This window comes from Opisthocomus hoazin, chromosome 4 (assembly GCF_030867145.1).
Source record: "Opisthocomus hoazin isolate bOpiHoa1 chromosome 4, bOpiHoa1.hap1, whole genome shotgun sequence".
Taxonomy (NCBI): domain Eukaryota; kingdom Metazoa; phylum Chordata; class Aves; order Opisthocomiformes; family Opisthocomidae; genus Opisthocomus; species Opisthocomus hoazin.
Genome location: NC_134417.1, coordinates 62,790,179 through 62,804,432, shown reverse-complemented (window position 1 = coordinate 62,804,432; position 14,254 = coordinate 62,790,179). Strand labels below are relative to the sequence as shown.

Genomic DNA, 14,254 nt, shown 5'->3' with positions numbered 1-14,254 from the left:
CATACGTGGGCAAGATGGATCTATTTGAGAACCTTGTTTAACAAAAAGAAAATACCAGCTTTGAAGTAATCTGTCACCTTTACTGGAAAATACACAACTACAAATGCACTTTAATAACAGTTAGAACTCACTCTGCAAAATGAAGCAAATTGCTTATTTTCTTTTCCAGCCTAAAGCACACAATACTGTGCATGTCAATTAACGGTCTACTTGAATACTGCATTGCACGAATGCTACATAATAGTATAGTTTTTAAAATCCTCAGGGGGTAGAGAGGGATTGAGGGAGGTGAAGAATAAAAACCATCCCAAAATTGTGGGATTTTGTCCTCAAAGTCTACATGGACTGTTGTCAGATGACATGGTATGAGAAGAAAGAAACAGTGATTCTGAATTTGAATTAGGAAAAAGTAGCAAGCAGGTGAAGATGAACTGCATCGAAAGCTGGAATTTAGTCTTGTTTACTATTACAGAGTTTCAAGATGGAAAATAACAGCACATTTTCCTACAACCGATATCAGGAAATTCTAGACCTTAAAATCTGCAGCAATATATCCATATTAACAAGCACTGTTTCTTAAACTAACTTTCTCTTGGAGGTTTGTGGGTTTCTTTCCAAGCAAAAAGCATTACAGATTAATGACGAAGACAAAAAACAACTTGATTAAAATCAATTTGAAATTAATCACCTGTTCATCTCTAGAATATGTTAATTATATATATCCACCATAATTTTTCCCTGTCTTTACTGTCATCTGGCATTAACATAAAGTTCTTGAGAACAACAGGTGATGCCAAAAAAAAAAAGGCTGAAGTAGAGAATAGAGACAAGTTCATTGTACCTACAGCACATCAAAGTTGCATCACTTTCCATAAAGCAGGTTTATACGAGGGCATTTGTACATGGTGAAAAGTGACCAACAAAATCACCATTATAACACAGACATACACTACTTCCTTCTAGCACAGCTTATTTGACTCCTAAACATGACGCTCTGCCCTGTTCAGCAAAGAAATTCTTCTAGATGCTTCTTCACAAATGGAAATAAACATCGTTCTTTAACTGAAACGTGTTTTTCTAAAGCTTGTGTGCTAAGACACTAAAAATTTTTGTCAGTTTAGCTATTTCTGGCCAGCTAACCCAAGACCCCCCTGCCATGATGGATGCAGCATTTCTGAGAAGTAGAGGCACTCCCAGCTAGTGTCAAAGAGAGGACACAATATTAGAGGTTACACTCATACAGCTTAATAATTTCTTCAATGCTATAAAATCCCATTTTTAGTGCAAGATATCCCTCATTTGCTTGTCTGTGCAGTTGCAATTTCTGAAATATTCATTAGAGTTACTGAGGGTACACCTGCAGCTTTCTGATGCTGGAAGTGCTGAAGGCACCACTGAGATAATTCAGATATCTGCAGCCACTTGGCTGCTCATTTAAAAGGACCACGCCAGTGGAAAATTGAAGTCTGTGAGTATGTTCCATATAGCAAAAACTAAAAAGCCCACCCAGAAGTGTAAGCCACCTGGCTGGGGGATGGGGAGGGATGGGGGGAAGCGCAGTGGGGGAGCTTTTGGTAAATATCAGCAGAATTTAACCTACTCCCTAAATCCAAAGATGGAGCAATTCCAAGGCAACCCTTTCAAGAGGCTGCTAGTGAACATCTTGTTAGGACACTATAGGTCCTTTGGCCTGAAGTGACACTATATTTGAGCAGCTGCTAACTGGCTGAACCGCTACACGGTACTAGAAGACTGTCTCTACTCTTCTACCCCCAAGCAAAGGAATAGTTTGACACAATTTTGGTTAGTTGACCCCTCTTGTCCTCCACTCCCAAAAGATTTCAGCTTCTAGCTAAGAATTGTCTGGAAGGTATTTTCATGCAGTGGGAGCAGCAGTTACTGACACAGTTTCTTAGCCTCCGAAAGCAGCAATCTCACCGAAATGCTGTCACGGGCACTGTTTTATTCTGATTTCTGTCTCTTTCATGCAGTGCTCTCCTTCCTTTCCGGACAGTTACCTGTCCGGCTGCATGAGAATCGCAGTCGTGGGTGGTGGAGGGGAAAGTGCTGCCAGAGGGGCTCTGCCTCCCAGCAAGTACCTCCAGGGCAAAAGTTAACCTGCTTACAAATACCACGGACACTGGATAACTCTGAAAGGAATACAAGGAAATTTGCAGAACACTGGTGGGAGGGAGAAAGGGAGGATTAAGCTAGGAGGAGCAAACTGGCTTGCTTTGATGTCTGAGGAGGGTAGGTGAGGCAGGAGGAAGAGCTCTCCTCTCCCCCTGTCCCCAAAATAAACAGAGGCTTAGGGCTCTCTGGAAGAGGAAGCAGTAACCTAATAAAAACCAAACCATCTGGGTTCTGTAGCAATTGATCTAAAACCTGTGGATAGCATAAAACAACTGGGGGGGGGGGGGGGCGATCTAAAGAATTTTTAATCCCTCTATCCTGGATCTGCAACCTCCAGGACCCCACAGAGAAGCAGGGTTGCTCTTCATCTACATTAGCTTTCGGTGTTCAAATCCTGGGAGGAGATGAGGTCACTTGTTCCTGCAGTTACTTGTAATGTATGCGGCTCCAAAGGCTCGCAGGCAGGGTGCAAGGAGAGGCGATCCACCTTTAGGGCTCCTGCTAAAGAGGAAGGTCTTAATATAAAACCAAGCCTGGGAGAAAACTTAAATTGTATTCCTACCTGGGAATTATCAGTAAAGTTAAATGCAAAGAGAAGAGCTGGCCACTAAATCAGGGTCGGTGTACTTTTCTGAGGACAGGATTTCCATTTGCAGCAATTTCCAAAATTTAATTTAAAGAGGTAATGGCTAAGTACTACGTAACTTCCATTACTAAAATATCCAAGTGAGATAATATCCCAGCGTTTCACACACACACACAGAGTTTCCACTTCAGGTAAACCTGTAGTTTGAGGGTTTCAGGTTTAGATTTTAATAGGTTTTGTAGAAACAGAATTATGAACAAAATCTTTGGAAACTATAACAAGTATTTTTGCCAGAAGTAACAATAAGTTTAAAATAAACGATCTCACATTTTTTGTATTTCTTGTTTTAAAGGTATCATCAACTTGATATTTAGGAAATCATGGCCACAGCAGAAAACAAGCAGGAACTGATTCTGCCTTGTTTCCCCTCTTACAGAAAAGTTTCATCAATCTAGTTATGAGTTCTTCATTGTTATTTTCTGATGTATTCATTCAAAGAGCTAATGGTCAGCTATAGATGAGAAGGCTGCTATCTTGTACTTGCAGCTGGACAAAATATGAAAGAAACTGGGTTTAATCTCTGGTTCTGCCTTTTGCTGTTCATAAACTGCACAACTGGCATCAGAAGGTTGCTTCTAGTTTGAAGTAGCTCAGTCTTAGAAGCCTGTCTTCGCAGATTCATAACCAGTGTGTCAGTTTGCTTCCCTATAAAAACAGGAATATCCTCATAATAAAAGAGCATCATAATAAAAGATTATCCTTAAGTATAATCATGCCTGTCTGTCAGTTAGCTACTCAAGAACATGTGAAAGCAAAAGAAGCCAGTAAATAATGAAGTGGACTAAACAGTAAGCTATCTCTAGCAAGAATTAAACAACTAATTCAAAATATAATTTACAATTTGTTTTTATTTTAGCAACACTCAACGATAGGCACTAAAAGGAACAAAAATGCATTTTGAGATGACAATTTTTAATTTATTTTGCCTTTAACGATAAAAATATGTATACATTCATAAAACAAGTATACATTAACTCAGGGTTGCTAACAGGATTTTTGTTTACTTCATTGGAAAAATGAGACTGTCACCATTCCAAATACGTCTCCTTCGTGCTTCTATGTTAAATTCTCACAAATGCTCACCAGTAAGGCATCTCTAACAGACCTAGTTTATAGTTTATTAAAGCAAGGCTGAAATCTAAATCTTTAGTTCACTACCAAAAACCACTACAAAAACTGCAGTTCCCACTGGAAAAGGTGTGGGCCATTGAAATAAGTCAACAATAAAATTCAGCTCAAAAGTTTTATCACTGATTCAACAGGAAAACAAAGAAGCCGTTGTCAGAAGTGGTTACGTCTGGGAACACAAAGTCAGAACTTAAACAAGTAGCCCAATGTTCAAAGACTCTTAGCAAAGTGCTCTTTCTGGAGCCGGTGGAATTTTGACCACCTGCAACCAGGCTCTGGTTGTCAGCACAGAGACTGAAGGCTTCTGCCGCTACTTAAAGCATTCTTACTGCATACGGGACTCACAACTAAACGTACATTACCAATACATGCACTGCACATTTTTTCTGAAGCAAATTGCTCCTGAAGTTGTATGACTATTTTACATGTGCCTGCAATCAGTAAGGCTGACAATTACATGGTGAGTATATTTCTTCTATGCATACACTTGTAGAAATCCAGCTCCCAAATTCCCAAATGCTTGAAACTGTGCTCTGACACTTTTTAAAGTCTGTTTTGTCTCCATTTATGCTAGTGCTTTCGTCATATTAAATTTTATTTATACATGGGTTAATAAGGAAACCTTGCACTCGGTTTCGGCATGAAGACAGTATTAAAAAAAAACCACTAAACTGTTTATCTTTTTCAGGTATACATTAGAAGCAGAAAGGAAAGAACATTTGAACAAAGAGGATCAAATTAGCAAGACTGGGAATTGTTTTTGCACACATAATTTTTCAAATGTCCTTGATGACGACTCACGATATATAAATTTAAAGACAAAAACCTGGCCAGTCAGTAACCTCCCTATTCAATGACTGCAGAACTTGGCAGTAAATGTCACTGCTAAAAAAATATTTCACTACATTAACTTACTGGCAACCACATTTGCTGAATAAGTTCATAAACAGCCACGGGAATAAAGACAACCAGAAATAAAGTTGCTAATGATTCACTCTCTTCTAAAATGCATAATCCTCAGCTTACAGAACAAATAGATAAGTAAGAATAAAGATATCCTTTATCCAGACAGTTCACTTCTCTATTCACCTCATCAAGGTCAAACTATAATCCAGAAACAGGTAAGAGTAATATATGGAAGACCAGGCGAACATGAAGAAGTGAAAGGAAAAGAAAAAAATCCTTTCCAGGGAAAAGACTGGAGCACATGCCTTGAAAACGTAGCCAGTTTTCCACTTACCAGTTTAGACTAGGTTTAGACCACTTCTAGAAAAAACACTGACAACTTCTAAGACTCAAAAAAATTAATAAATATCATCATTTATGCATATTTATCAGCTTATAAATGGCTCCACCATAATTGCTTCCCAGTACTGAAATGTATAGGACCAAAACAAAAGGACACAGAACCTGAAACGGGGGCTATTTTCCCTGTATGATTACAGAGGGCTAGCGATACTGGTCCGACATGACATGAACATGTCAGACTCTCCAATGTTTAACTGATGTTTTAAGGACTGTTACTCTCTCCTTTTTTTTCCTGCTATACCCTTTGAAAACTTCACAGCAGTCTGTGGGAGAGCCTGACTTCTGTCTTCAGTTGCTGAGGCAGCAAGCAGAAGAAAAACGGCAAAAAAAATCATACAGACTGTAAACACATTTTACCTAAAGAAACATATGAAATAAGAGTGGATGGACTCAGCTTGCAGACTGCCACCTAATTTTACACCATCCCAGAGCTTATGGATTTTCAAATCACTGTTTAGGTTGCTCTTGAAATACAAAACACATTTTGCAAAAACACTGCACGGAAAGCAGTTTAAGGAGAATACAAGTTTAGTATCAAAATAGAATCACAAAGCCCCTTCAATCTGCCTTGTTTGGTTTTTGTGTGAAAATACAGTTGAAACAAATTTCTGCATACCTTGTTTAATACAACTGGAACTGAACAGATGCACTAACACATATACATAGTCCTGATGAAATTAACTGAACAACTATCTGTTTTAAAACAGAAATAATTGTAGTGTTAAGAAAATACTGCCATGACTACAAGTTACAGTGTGAGGCTCTACTGCATTTCCAGAGCGGGGATCTTCACCGAGTCCTTACGGGGATGGGAGGAGGGGAGGCTTCCTCAGAGAGGAAACAGAAGTTTTTTTCAAAACTGAAAATGCAACATTTTGAATAAAATATGTTTAATATTTTTGTTTTTATGTAAACAGACCTTAGGAAGCAATCTGACAGCCTTAAAAAATTACCATTTGAAAGAATAAAGGTCTGCATGCTTCATCTTTGATCTACGAGACAGATTTATCACAGGACAGGATGACTGAAGTTTATTCATTAGCTGATAACCTCCACATGCAACCCAAGCCTGTAATCTGCAATAAAACAGCAAACGAGGACGGGGCTCCGAGGAAAGGAAACTAAGTCAGCTTGGCTGAGCAGGGATGCCCGTGGAAGGCCAGGGAGGAGACATGGGGCCAAAACCCCACGAGAAGAGCCCCATCCAGCTGTCTGAGCTCCTCCACGCCCTGGAGAGCTGGAGACCACCAGGTTCACAGCCATCCAGCGCAGTCAAACCACAGCTGCGTAACGTGGCTGCTGTCTCTGCTGGGATGCCCAGAGGTACTTTTTTGTCAGCAATAAAATTCACATCACGGCATGCAGGGCGCTCTGAAAAGAATAGCTTCCACTTTAAAAGTTTTAAAAAATGAAAGCTGTGTTCTCGATGGGGTCTTGTCATTTTGTTGCATGGTGCTATGCTATTGCCACCGTCAGTATTTACACAATCTGTGAACCACTACCACTACTAATGTCCAGGAGAACCTGAAGTCCTTGCACCTTCAAAGCTGGAAATTTTAGTACAAAAATACAAGCAGAAAAGCAAATAAACAGAAACTGCTTATTAAAATCAAAGTAAACCCACAAATTCTCTACTATTAAGATTACAAGTTAAAGGCATTACGGTTGACAGTCTGCCTCTTGGTAAAACTTTTTCAAGAATTAAATCTTGCAATTATGGAAAAGGTTGCGACTACGGCAGATTTAAATATTTCCAAAAATACTCCAGAGGAAGAAGGAGGGGAAAAAAAAAATCCATATTAGCACAGGATAATGCCCAGCGATGAACCACAAAATGAGCCCACAAAGTTCTCTGAAAGACACCAATTCCTAATTTCTTCTGAATGAGAAATTAAAAAAAAAAAAAAGAAAAAATAAAGTTAGCTGCTAACAGTTTCAGTCCTACTTTAAACAAAGGAAACAAGTGCTCAGGGACACAATGAAAGAAGGAGGGCTATCTAAGGCAACTATGAAGGGAGATAAGGTGGTCAGCATCGACTCCTCAGTCTGACCTCTCCAGCTCTTACAACTGCTATTGCATTGGACTCTCTTTGTAAAATGCTTTTGAGATCTCTAGATAAGTGATCATTAAGAAAGCTGTATATCTCACAGCGGTGATACATGCATTTCTGTACCTACTTCAAACCGAGAAACAAAGATGTTAAGAAACATGCCCAAGGTCATGCAAAGCTAAGGGCAGGAACAACCACAGAGCCTGGACTCTCGCAGCCCTTTAGAGAAAATCCGTCACAGCCGGGCATGCACTAAAATAAATAAGTAAATGTCTCTGTATTTGACAATGTCTGACCTTTGAAAGGAAGTAGTTTCAAGACAAGTGGCAAGAAACAAAACACAGCTGCAGCAGCAAGCCCTACCAGGGAATAGCTAAGCACCAAGAATAACTAGCACCACCTTGTAGGATGTTATATATTTCTCAGACTGCCTGCTGCGGTACCACACTCACAGAGCTACACTTAAACAAAAGGTGATTCCAGCCACACAGACTCAAAAAGAAAAAAGGAAATTTAAAAAAAAAAACAACCCACACTGGTGTATGCAACTTGCCACACGCAGGAAACCAAAAAACACTACCAACTGCAATTTCTAGGACATTGTGCACTACCAAGGCATGACTACCAGCTGCCTATGTAGTGAATCATCACGTTAAAAAATGTTGTCCTTTTTTTTCAGTCCACTAGAATTTTTTCTAGAAGATGCAAAATTAAACTATTCTTCATCATAAATGAAAACATACCCTGTAGACAGATCTTCTTTGGACTTCACTAGGCCCACTAGAACTTATATTATTCTGGTGTTTTCTACTTTGTTTTAAACATGTGGGGTTTTTGCTGTAAAAATATGTCAAAATAAGTCAAAATTAACCTTTACCAATTGCTCACCTGCTCTTGCTAAAAGCAAACAGGAAATGCTCTTCTAGTTCTGAAATTTGCTTTTGAAATTTAAGTCACAGAAAGAAAGAGAATGAAAATAAAACAAACAGAGCATTTTTCACCTGAAAGTGAAAAAAAAAAAATTGTATGCCTCAAACATGTAAATAAATATTAAAGCTTTTCCTCATTTAAACTGCATTTGGAATATCCTAAGCCATTAGTTAAAATGACAGAAGAATACAGCTACCTGAAGCCTATGTAAAGAATCTCTCTTTAACAGGCTTTTAAAGAATGCAAGCCAAAGCATCTAAAAAGCACATCCCTGAATAATTTAAGGTTCCTGGCATGTATATTGAAAGAGCTCCTTTGCTAAACCTGGAGGAAAAAAGATAGAGGTAAGAGAAATAATAAAGGTTGTGAAAGATCAGCGACAAAATCACTATTAAAAAAGTATTTTTCCTATCTAAAAGTTTAATCAGACATGGAGTAACACGGATTTTACAGCCAGCTCTTCCCATTTACTGTCAACAGCTGTGTTCTAACATTAACATTTACCCCTTGGCAGTGTTAAGTTAAGGCTGCGATGGCCAGGGAAACAATACAATAACAAAATCAAAGAGAAGGAAGGAAACCACTCAAGAAGGTGAAGCACAGCACAAATCCTCATTAGCAGAAATCCAATAACAAATAAAAGCCAAAAAGCTAGATTTTACCATGAATTTTAAATGGGTAAGCTACATTTTAAGGCAAAAGTAGAAAGAGGAAAAAAAAAAAAAGACCAATGTAAATACATGTTATTGAAAGAAAAAAAAACACGATTATGCTATTAAGACACCAGGCAATCTGGTTTGCTGTAGGGTAATCCCCATTTATAACCAATTGTATCAAGGTCGAATTACAAATCAGTGTATTGTTGACAATATGAAGTTTTCTCTGCCAACTACATCCTTTAAACATGAGCAAATCCTACCTACTTCCTCTTGCGTCTGTCATAGAAACCATCCAAACAATGGGAGCAAGCAATCTTCACCTCAACAGCTAGTGACTTCAAGCAGACTGAACACTTGATTCATTTTCACCCCTAGACTGGAAAGTCCTTGCTGTTCTACAGTATCTGAAAGCCTCGCCACTGATTACAACCAGTTCAGGATCTGGCTCCTCCTCAGTATAGGAAAATGGACTTGAAACAATAGGAAACCTTATCTGAGGAAGTTAACACAGGTCACCCTTCTCAACACGTGAATACTGACTTTATACAGACAGAAAACCAGCTTAACTAAGTCTTATGAACTAGACAAGAATTTGGAAAGAGTGTCACATACAGAACGTTGGTTTAAAAAAAAAAAAGTATTCACCTTTTTGGAGAAACAGATTTTGCTTTTTTGCTTTACGCAACTTTTCAAGTAATTGCTAAGAGTCATTAGGAAGTCACTTGAATAAATAGCAAACAGGTGAGCTGATGTGTAGACAGAGATTCAGAGCAGGGCAAAACCAACCTACCTAACAATTCCCAAGTAAATGGCTGTAGAAGTGATTCCTCCCTCTTTTTGTGGAATTCTTATTTCTTACAAAAATGGAAATGAAAGACTAAGAAAATTACACTATTTAATATGCAATTGTGATATTTTCCCAGTGTAACTACAAAAAAAAAAAAAAAAAATCTTTCTGAAAGACATTTTTCTCCCTTAGAACTCGAAAAGTTCTGTTGTTGCAGAAAGCAGGTGGTTACAAGAAACTAAACTGCAATCTGCTTTTCAAATTTATCCAAACAGGCTAGTTATCTGCTCTTCATTCTCCTCACTCCGAGCTGAACTATTACAAGAGTCTCTGTGACAGGTATTCAAAGTTAAAAAAATGTTTAATAAAAATGTAATACAAGATGGACAAGATGGGTCTTTGGATGCTGTGACAAAAAAAGAAAAGTTTGGAAGTGCAGACATTTCTAAGATTACTACGGTAGGAAGGATCTCTTTCCAGAAGACATTATGAAGTAACCAAATAAATTCAACTTTTAACAGGTAAACTGCTGTTTAAAGCATTAAGGGGAAGCTTGACATGCTGGATCCATAGCTAGCAGAAATATGCGTAATCTCAGTAACGTCAATAATATCACAAGAAGTTATGCTAGCTGTTGATCTCATTCATAATATTTAAAGCCCACACCTAACTATAAATATATATATATATTATGTTTGCTTCTTGAAAATTGATTGAAGTTTAATAGCAACTCATAATTGAAATATTCTTGGTCTCAAACTAGCTTTGAAGTTAAACCCCTAAGAGGATAAAGTTGACTCTATATCTAATCTAAACTAAATGTTTCCCTTAGTTACTAATACCAGTGCAGTTTCACTAGTTAAAATCATTCTTACAGAACAGAAATGCAAAGCCCACGGCACTTTAAGGGGCATTTAATCGTGCTGAGCGGTAGGACACAGCACAAGTTCTTGGCAATATCAGTTCCTCTGCTACCTTCCAGATCTTTGCTTCAAGAGTTGACTAACTTGGTGATTTCTAGGCAAGAAAGTTTCAACCACATCTTTCCACCACTGTTACTGTTACTGAAGTTTCTTACCACTCCTTTCAATGGTACAAGTTTCAGTTCAAGACCACAAACCTACTGCCGTCTTAAAACCCATTTCTCAAGCAATGAAGCTAGAAATAAAGTGTCACTAATTTTTGTACCCAGGCTGCAGACTGTAACTGTTCCAATGGAGCACTTCAGTTTGCTTTACATTTTCTGCAAATCCCACGTGCTCAACCCCTACCTATATACAGCTTCATAAATGAAATCTGTGCAGCAAATTTAAATGAGGTGGCTGACCACAGTTCGGTTGCCCCGAACTAGCAAGTGGCTGTGACCTCCTTCAGTGGTTTACACTTCTGTCCTTCACCGGTTTTGGCTCAATTATGTGTGTTAAACACTGAGCCTAGGAAAGCTTGCCCATCCTCTCCCACGTTTAAAAAAACCTAAAAACATTAAAAACACAAAAAGAAAGCCAAGTGCTCCTCCCAGGCTGCTGCCAGTAACAGGGTGAGTACTGTACAGGCTTTTAGATTATATATAGTAAGTCATTATAATAGAGTTTGAAGGCAGGTTTGAATCCTAGAGAAAACACTCACAATTCTGCTACTTCTGCAGCAGTAATTTCCCCATGGCTTTGGTTATGTTGATCTTCGTTCCTGTTTCACAGAGCCCACAGCTACATACATTATATCTAAGTATATGTCTGCAACTCCATAACCTTTGCCAGAGTAACTCTCCAGGAAGCTCTCCTGACCTTTACTTAAGATAAAGAAACCAACTGAAATTAAGAAATAAATGTTCCTTTGATAAAACTGTGTAAGCTGTGGCTAAGGAACTTTGAAATACAATAGCATTAATAAAATAGCCATATTAGGAGAATTTCTTTATCACCAAAAGCAGTGACCAGCTTCAATAGGGCTTTTCATTCACAGTTCACAAATTATTTTCCAAGAATCATTGACTTGTTGTGTAACGATAATTGTGGGTTAATAGAAGCCCTAACTGAACTTTGTACTCTTACACAAAGGACGTACGCATACCTGACTATATTTGGACACAGCTCCATATGTAGGATATTGTATCTGATTTTCAACTCACAGAATAGTTTTGGCTTTCATATTATAATTTAATAAAAAAAGTATTTGAAAAGTCAGAAGTGAAAAAAAAAACCAAAACACAAATGACATTACAAAGGGCAACTTTAGAAGTGACCATGACTGTTGGTTGGTATACGTATAGGAACTTCTAGAGAGAAACAAAAATAAATTCTTGCTGTGCAGATATACTATCAGTGTCCAGGGGACGAAAAAATTTTTTTTCTGTTTTCTCTCCCCTCCTTCTTGTTATGAATACTCTCAATAAATTATTCTTAAAACAATTTCTAAGTAACTGGGAAAATATACTAGAAGATTTGCAAGAAAACTCAACAAGTCTGAAATTTGGTTTTGGGTTAAAGACTATTTTAATGCAATTCTTTCTAATCTCTCTAATTTTAATCCTAACATTTTAGTACATGAATGCTGTATTTAACAGCTATCTGGTCCAGTGAACTGCAGTAATTCACTCTGATAGGATAAATTATTTAAGTTGTCTAGCAAAATCGAAAAGCTACCATACGCTTTGCTGCAATCAACAGACACAGTTTAGAAGAGACCTCTGATGATGGAGAGAAGCCTTGCCATGAGAAAGACAGATGCATAAAGAAGCTGCAAGAAGTCTGCAACTTTGTCAGATAGTGTTTCTCGTGCCATTTCTTTAATATGCCCTTGCAACCACCCAAAATCACAGAACAGCAGGTACAGCGAAGGGGAGCCAGCATTTAACAGAACAGTAGCACTTTAGCAGGAAAAAGCCAGATTTGAGGGGTAGAGGTTTAAAAAAAAAGAAGTTTGCGCACACGTTAAGTAAAATAGCAAACAGTGCAAAGCATGCAGCTGAACATAACTCCTGCTTCCTCCCATTAATTCAAAGGGAAATTTTGTCTGAGTAACAAAACCCCACACACTAAGACAACTTAAAATGCTTCAGCAGTAGCTGTATTTGATTATGTGGAGAATTTTATTTATTTACTAATACACAAACGGTACTGAGCAGCCCGATTTCTGCTCAGCAGAGCTGCCTCCTACGTCCCACAGTATCTGATCCGTACCGGGTCAACATGCTCCTCTCCTCATGCCACGGACAGAGAAACTCCCTCCATCTCCACAAAGTGAGTTTTTCCTTGCTTCCCCAGTGCTGGGGGTGGTAATTACAGGAGAGAACCCCCTGCTAAAGGTTGTACTTTCAGTCCAAGCAACTTCTTTTGGGCTGCACATCAAAATGCCACTTGCTTTATCTATTCATCGTGCTGATGTCACCGACCGGCAAAAGGAGCTATCACATGACCGCAGATGACACAATAAATAACAAATATGAAGACCCAAATATAAATACACAAATACATTTTTTTAAGAAAGTGATGATTCATACTATACTTACAACTTTCAGCCTGATAGTCTGGCACAAACTGCTCGTCATTGTCAGGTACCTGAGCTGAAGAAAGGAAAACAAAAAACAAACAAACAAAAAACAAAAAGAAGGAAAGAATTAAAAGAAGCCGTTAAAGCATAAATAAAGACTCTTGTGCTTAATTTGAAGCACAGCCAAGATTAAAACTAGGACCTTTTTTTTCCTCACTGTTGAGTATGAAAATCAGGCAAGCAAGTAATTTTAATATCAGATAACCTGCGGGGTGAAACTGTGCGGTGCAGTGCGAGTCCAGAGCAGCCGCGGCACAGAGCGGCAGGGATGGGAGGACGTGAAGGCTGACACTGGCACTGGCCCTGCCTCGCTCCCTGCACAGAGGGTCTGGACCTACCATGCCACTGGGAAAACCCATCAGTGCTCATTCTCAAAATATCTCCACAGAAAGTCTGCATAAAGCCAAATCCTACCGTTTAACACTTACGCATCTTTAACCCCAAACTGCCACACCTTCGGCTTACTTAAAAAAGATTCCAATTTTTCATGGCAATCAGCCAACACAGCAGGGGTTTTCTGTTATTGTTTTAAATACTCAAAAAGAACTATTTTGCCAAACCACAGAATTCCTGGTTCAATGACAACATTTCAGACATTAAAAAAAAGAAAGAAAAGAAAAAAAAAAAAAAAAAGGATTTACTTAAAGAATCACTATTAACATCGATTTACCCTGTACAAGATCATCCTCGCTTTTAGGAAACTTTCATCACAAACCTGAGCTATAAAATACAATTGTTTCATGGTCTGCCGAGACGTGATTTTGTGTCTGTGGTATCACAGTTCCTTTTCATTGTATATCTAAGACATTAGCCATCTCTCATACTCTGCTGTACAAACTCCTTTAAACCATTTAAGCTGAAATACCACTAAATGTATATTATAGGTGAATACACTCAAATAACTGTAGAACATTATGCTGAGAAGCGGCATCCTCACACATCCCAAGAGAGATCCAGCTTACCATCTCTGAACTCTGTCATCTTTCCCTCAACATATGCTAACCAGAATCAGCGCAGCAAGGCTGCATAAAAGTATCTGTTTGAAAATATTTTAATTTACACA

General features: G+C 38.4%; 1 protein-coding gene across 5 annotated transcripts in view; it reads right to left on the bottom strand.

Annotated features, from left to right (window-relative positions):
* Nucleotides 1–14,254, bottom strand: part of ETV1 (ETS variant transcription factor 1) — a 64,888-nt gene that overhangs the window by 38,637 nt on the left and 11,997 nt on the right. For all 5 annotated transcript variants that reach the window (XM_075419242.1, XM_075419245.1, XM_075419244.1 and 2 more), the window contains one exon: nt 13,151–13,204. In XM_075419242.1, the coding sequence (XP_075275357.1) occupies nt 13,151–13,204 (54 nt within the window). The remainder of the gene's footprint in view (nt 1–13,150; nt 13,205–14,254) is intronic.